The 6,970-nt window shown below is 46.3% G+C and overlaps 1 protein-coding gene across 1 annotated transcript; it reads left to right on the top strand.

Annotated features, from left to right (window-relative positions):
* Positions 1–3,029: 3,029 nt before the first annotated feature.
* LOC135828319 (fez family zinc finger protein erm-like) lies at positions 3,030–5,872 on the top strand. The gene has a single exon (XM_065340768.1). The coding sequence runs from the start codon at positions 3,080–3,082 to the stop codon at positions 5,300–5,302; it is 2,223 nt and encodes a 740-aa protein (XP_065196840.1). The 5' UTR covers positions 3,030–3,079; the 3' UTR covers positions 5,303–5,872.
* The last annotated feature ends 1,098 nt before the right edge of the window (positions 5,873–6,970 follow it).

A 6,970-nucleotide genomic window follows, 5' to 3' on the forward strand; every position in this document is an offset into this window, starting at 1 on the left:
TCATGATCCTCCGACTTCCGCTCTTGCGGCGGTGGAGCTTGCCAGTGACAGACCGCGAGCAACACTGGCAAGGGCATTGACACTACAATTGCCAACCCAAAAAGACTATCGGCAGCTCCCACACCATCACCAACAATGCAATCTACAGCAACCACAACCAATCCACCATCCAAGCCCACTATTGAAAGACCTAGACGATCAACAGCCAACTACAACAGAAACTACGCCCTCAACGGACAAGGGCGTAAGGAGGGACGTGAGAGCAGTAAGACGGCCGAGTCCCGTTCAATGGACCATCTCAGGCGGGATAACAGAGAGAGCGCAGAGGAAGCAGATGATGGGACGGACAGTGAAGGGAGCAATGAGTCGGAGAGCGACGATTGTGGTGATCGTGAGAGTGCCAGTGAGAATGTTAGTGTTGTGCGTAGGTTTCGTGGTTGCAAGTCTTCAGTGTACAATCATCTGTTGGCTAGTCCTGATTGTTGCAATTCGTATTCCGACTCTTCATTCACTGTATTGTGCGGTGGTCGTCATGGTCATGGGCTACAGTTAAAAGTTTTGGAAGCAATCTGTCAGCGTCTGTATAAGCCTAATCTGCGTGTACAGAAAGATAGTATAATTGGGTTGAAATTGTTCAAGTAAAGTGTCATGTTTGGTGCGGCCGCCAAGCTTGGCCGTTAATGTTCTAGGTGTAATGTACTGCTGTTATTTGTTATCACTTTGTCCTTCCTTCTTTCTTTCTCTTCTTTGGTTATTTTTCAGTTGCAAGTTTAGTGTTAGTACACACATTCGTTATTGCTCTCGCTTTCATTGTTAAAATTCACACTTGTAAATTTCACTGCTGGTGTTCTTAGTGTTATTTCTCTAACTTAGATTTTCTATAATAGTTCAATTTGTTTTCAGTGTCCTTTAGTACAACGAAGATTCCTGATGAGTGTTGTACGAAAACTTGTTTGAATCCCCTTTTTTTCTCTACACAATTTCTTCACTTTTTCATCGTTTTATTGCACATTGTCCCCACAGTTTTACATTACATGAATACGGTGTACACAAATGTCGATCAAGCTTGTATTACTGATTGCGGTTATCAAATTGTTGTCTCCTCGCCGTTTGTTCAAATAATAATAATAACAATAATAAGGACCAATATGCAGGTCGACGATGTGCCCACTGGTTGCGGCTGCAATGCGAAGGGTTCACTCGGTTTTGTCGCTGGCAATATATTTCAGCACCAACACCACTGTCAGCAGTAACTGGTTCCAGAACCAGAGCCGATTTTTCGCAGGAATATTGCGTTGAAAATGCCTCCTGGTTCATCACCAGCCCAAAGTGGTGTACCACATCTGCTATCCTAGGGAAGCGTCTACTTCCACATGCATAGCTAGGCTCTGGGGCGGTGTTATTGTTAGAGTTAAGTCTGGCTTACAGGAACAGCTCAAGTACAACTTGGCGTTAGAACTACGCATAACATCCACTACCACTCTGCAACATTACTTTGATGATTCCAAGTGCACCCTGGCACATTCAATTTTTCGTTACCAGCACCCTGCTCATTTACAGTCCCTTAATTGGTTCAATTCAGGTGGCACCACCCGAAGCTGCGTTTGTCTCCCCCTAGCTAGGTCTACCCTATTCGTCAATTCCCCATTCTTTTCCTCCTACTCCACGTGGCTCCAACTACCGCCCAGTGTTAGACAAGCTCCAGATATGCCCAAATTCCGAACCCTCGAAAGACAGCACTTCAGTATCTCCTAGTAAACAAAGTCACAGTCCCCACTTCCGCTGCATAGCTCGCTGAGCATCCGATTGCTTTGACGGTTGCTAATCCCTTCACACTTTGTGTACGTGCTCTTCATTTTCTTTTTCTCTTCTTCCGTGGTTGGTCTCACCCTCTCCTCAATTTAATTGGCTGTCTTGACATGCCACGAGGTGCAGAAATAAATAAAGAAATTAGCACCAAACACCACAACATCCATCCACAGCGCCATTCATTGCCATAACATCAACTTTAATACTGGTACTCGCAACGGAAGTGTTGTGCGTAAACCACCTGATAAGGGAGGCAGTTCACATATCCAGACGCCCTAAAGTAAAGTAAAGTAAATTATCGTGTCCGTTCTCGAAGGGAACTCACGACGGCCGCTAACACACGGTAAACCCTAGCAGCAGATGCAGCGCCTAACGGTGGGGATGAGTGTATAAGTCTCACAACCACTAACAGAAGTGCCGAGAGCGACCCCATAAGTTGCATCAATGTTCAGACGCCATCCGAACGTGAAAAATGATCGTAGTTGGGTGCTACTGGACATGCAATTGATAATGTGAAATTTTGATGACGAAGACTGTTACTGTTGTCACTATTCTCTCCCGTTGTCTTGTGTGTTTGTTCAGGCCATTGCTCTATACATGTAGTTCAGCTCATTGTGGTAGCTTAAGTGCAGTTTGGCGACGGAATCTGATCCCTTTTTGTGACATTCACACATTCCTTTCAGGCACTTTGATGTTTTTTGTATGTACTTCGTTCCATGTGTTTGAGTGCGTAAACTAACACAAAACAGAATTTTTCCCATTTGGTCCGTTTTAGCATCTGACGGCTCGCTATGTGTTGTCTTGTCCTGCTTTCCTGAACTCAGAAGAAAGAAATTAGGAAAATGCACAAGTTGCAATTTTGAAATTTGACACCTAACCCAACAATAATCACGAACTCGTCAAGCACCACGGCATAACCTTAAGGATTCCTGCCTCTACACCCCTACATACACCAAACACAGATTTCCCCCCTTACCCTACTGCCCACAGCAGCTACATTCTCTGCGATAACAGTACACTGCTAGCCCTGTCACTGCCTCAACAGCGCCCTGCCTACAACGACAACACACTCTGTACACAGCCTCCTGTTCACACTAACCACACCTAACAGAACACTGCTAGCCCTGAGGCCTATGAAGCCTCAACATCGACGAGCAGCTTCCCACACAGCGCTTAATTCACACAGCCAAATCCACACCGCATACATAGTACCAGAACCTTCACCCGTACCTTTCCTGGCATAAATACAGATTTGGCCAGTGCCATCCTCATGTTGCCTAATAAGCATGAACCAAGGAGTAATTTCGTTCTCGCCTTGGTTGCTCTTATTATTCTGTGTAATATGGCGTTTCCCCGATCGAAGAAATTTAAATGTGGCCATGAAGGCTGTACTCTCAGCTTCTCTGGCGCTCACGAGGTGGCCATGCACAGGCGTACGCACACGATCAATACGTTTGCCGCTCTCCCTCACGAGTCAGCGAACAGTGCTATGGCAGGTAGTGAGACGAATCAACCGGCCAGTTATGATCTTCAACAAGATATGTTATTGTCTTACCCAGTCATTCAAGCGGACGGCCCAATAGACACAACAAGCAACAATGATATACGATTCTCCGATATGGTGACTGGTTATGGTGCCAACGCGGTTGGTTCGTTCGATTTCGTCGCCGGTAGTGATCTGCACGACGTTTTGCAGCAGTCGGGTCACGATTCCATCTCTTCATTAACCGGCCCTGCCAATTCCATTGAAAAAGAGGAATTTCACCGCTACACTACAGATGTCCAAGTGACACCAGCTGTGCCAGGAGCGATGGACACGGTATTACAAGACAACCTTTGGTCGAAGTGGCTAGATGTACCCAGTGATGACGCACCTTTCAATCCTTTTGATTCAACCCACACTGATGGCGCAGGTGAGGATACCACCGTTGAACATCTGGGCCCTCCAGGACCACCGTCGGAAACGCAACCCTATTCTCATGCGCAGAGGCAACTCGCTCAATCACCAATCACCATTATGACAGGAGCGATGGACACGGTAGCACAAGATGAAACTTGGCCGAAGTGGCTAGAGGTACCCAGTGGAGACGCACCTTGGGATCCCTTTGATTCCACCCACACTGATGGCGTAGTTGAGGATACCACCGTCGAACATCGGGCCATTTCAGGATCACAGTCCGAAACGCAACCATTATCTCATCCACATATGCAACTCGCTCAATCACCATTGTTTCAAGATCAAACGAAATATACTGAAAGCAGTAGCGGGCACGTAACGCTAGCATCACATCAATGCCAGAATCTGGAAAGTTACACGCCTGAAGCACCAGTTGCCTACCCAGCATTTCCATACCTTCCACTATTGTCAACGTCAAAAGTCTCTCTGCCGGATGATCAGCTAGCATTGGGCTCATTAGCTACCAACAACCTGCCTTCCGTTAGTGCTGGTGCTGATGCCAACATTAGGAGGAACCAGCACCAGCAGCAGCAGCAACAGCAGTATAACCAGACTGCTGGTGTAGTAGGACACCAAGATGCCACAGCTTCCCAAGCAAACATTTCCATGGTGCAAGGTGCCGGCTCGGATAAGTTTCCCGCGACTCACGGGATTGTGCATCCACATGGTTTAAGGTCCTCGGGGTTGACAACACTTCCAGATAATAGCGTGCCCGATACCGGCAATCACGAACAGTTGCATAACCTCGTGAAATTGCCAGGGAGTAGTCGTTCGGTAAAATTCTCTCGCAATGCGGAGCTGGCCCGGGACACGCCTAAGCATACAGTGGAGAAGCGATTTCAAAATTTTCAATGTCAGACCTGTAAGGGATCGTTTCCATATTCGTATACCCTAGATAGGCATCTCCTTACCCATACCGGTGAGAGGCCTTTTCGTTGTTATATCTGTGAGCGTCAGTCTACAAGGAGGGATATATTGGATGGCCACATCCGTACACATAGTGCCAAGCATAAAGGAAATGCTCCTTTTGAATGTCCTGTCTGCGAGCGTAAGTTTTATTTAAAACATCACTTAAAATCCCACATCCGTATCCACACTGGTCGGAAGCCTTTGGTGTGCTTGACATCACCTCCGGTGCCGAGTGCGGCTGGACAATTATCTGCAACAGCTACAGCGCCGGCTGTTGGTGCAGCGTCTGCTACATCTTCTAATACCACTGGTACATCAACAACATCCGCCTCATCCACGGGTACCACCACCTTCGCGGTCCCACAACAACCCGTAACCATGGCAGGCTCATCCACGGTGAACGTAATGCAGGAACAACACCATCTTCTTCTGCAACAACAGCAGCCAGGACACCAGCAGCCAGAACACCACCACCAAACCCATAGACAACAGAATCTGGTTCCAAATCCCGACCAGAGTAGTGGCATGACAGGTGGAATGGAAAATCCGTCTGGTTCACTAGCAGGCACAAAGGGTGCAACACCATCAAGGTATTCTGCTATCCTGGGAATGGACCTACCTAGGTAGGTGCTGTTAGTCCTAGATGACAAAGGTCGGTGATACTGTAGAGTTAAGAATGCCTGATCTGCTACAGTATTGTGTTGGTGCAGCTCCAGGGTTTTGCGTAGCATTGACTACGATGCCAACACCTTGCATATCCCTTGTGTCAATCACATCTGTGACCAATCACAATTTGTGTCTTACCTGCTGATAACTTTCTAACGCTGACGTAACCTACATGTGCATGGTTTGATGTGTATGTGTCGACTGTCTAGTGTACACGGTCTGATGTATATCTACATTGTTTGTCGTTGCCTTGCCACTATCATTAAAATACACATGCATATCTATGTCTGTCAACTTCGTCGCATAAATGATGACGTCACCTACATGTGTATGATTTTTTGAAATTGACAATAATGCTCTTTTCATATTTCAGTTTTTTGGGTTGTTTTGAGTTATCACTTGAAGTACAATGCACATTTTGCAATATTGCTGTATGCTAATTGCTGGTGTTTAGTATACTCGAGTTGATACTTATAGAAGTTTTGACTATCGAGAACTAAATTATGTGCTTGAAAAACGAAAAGTATTGATATAAAAACAAATAAATCCATGGTTAGCGTCATTGGTTAATCGTTAGGAGTTCATGAATGATCGTTTCAGCCCTAGTTTGATGTATATGTGTCTACTGTCTACGGTATTCACAACCCCTGAACCCGCATGCTCCTGTGTTCATCCCTTCGTCTCCAAATCCTCCAACCCCAGCATTCTACTCTACAATTCATCCATCCAACCGACTAAATGTTGGCCACATAAACATTTGCAGCCTACGACATAAAAACCATGTTATAACTAAGCTAAAAGATGAGCATTGCCTAGATCTGCTGGTGGTTACAGAAACGTGGCTTGACTCAAGCATCTCGGACACTGAGGTTTCTGTACAAGGCACAATTCTCTTACGTCGAGACAGGCCGTGCGTTGAGGGATGCACTTTCCTATCCTCCTGCACTCCATGTCGTGAAGGAGGCGGGATCTGCATCTTCCTAAAGGAACATGTTAAGGTTAAGCATACCTTGGACTACTCACACTCCAGTCTAGAGTTGATGTTGCTTAGAGTTAGCAAAGGGAAATATAGTAGCTTGCTTGGTTGCATATACCGTTCCACATCCGAGCCGGTAGAATTTAGGAATCGGCTTGCTAAATCCACCGAGCAGCTGGACGGTGAGACTATTGTGTTGTTAGGTGACATAAATGTGGACTTTCTGCGTAAGACGTCTAGTGCGTTCCACCATCTCAAAAACACGTTACTACTTCCGTGCAGACTGGCCAATAAAGTAACTGAAGCAACAAGAATAACAGGCTCCACCGGTACATCCATTGACTGTATTCTCCCGAACATTGATCGAGTTCCGTCAGCCTCTGTCATGGACTGTGTGTTTTCAGACCATCACCTCGTCATCAATTCCGTCCCAGTGCCCATCATGGATGCGCGGAGCAATAGAACTACCCATCAAACACGCAGAGACTACCGGAACTTCAACGCTCAGCGTTTCTGCGATATGATGCTGTCCTCTGATCTTCATAATAATTATCTTTACATCCCGTACCCCAGACCTGATGTTGAACGAGTGGACACGGAAAGTCAATGCTGTGCTTGATATAATCGCACCGTACGCAACCAGGAAACACAGG

This window comes from Sycon ciliatum, chromosome 12 (genome assembly GCF_964019385.1).
Source record: "Sycon ciliatum chromosome 12, ocSycCili1.1, whole genome shotgun sequence".
Taxonomy (NCBI): domain Eukaryota; kingdom Metazoa; phylum Porifera; class Calcarea; order Leucosolenida; family Sycettidae; genus Sycon; species Sycon ciliatum.

Bases quoted from the DNA above. Each gene is read 5' to 3' on its own strand.
- LOC135828319 (XM_065340768.1), top strand. From the start codon at position 3,080: ATGTTGCCTAATAAGCATGAACCAAGGAGTAATTTCGTTCTCGCCTTG.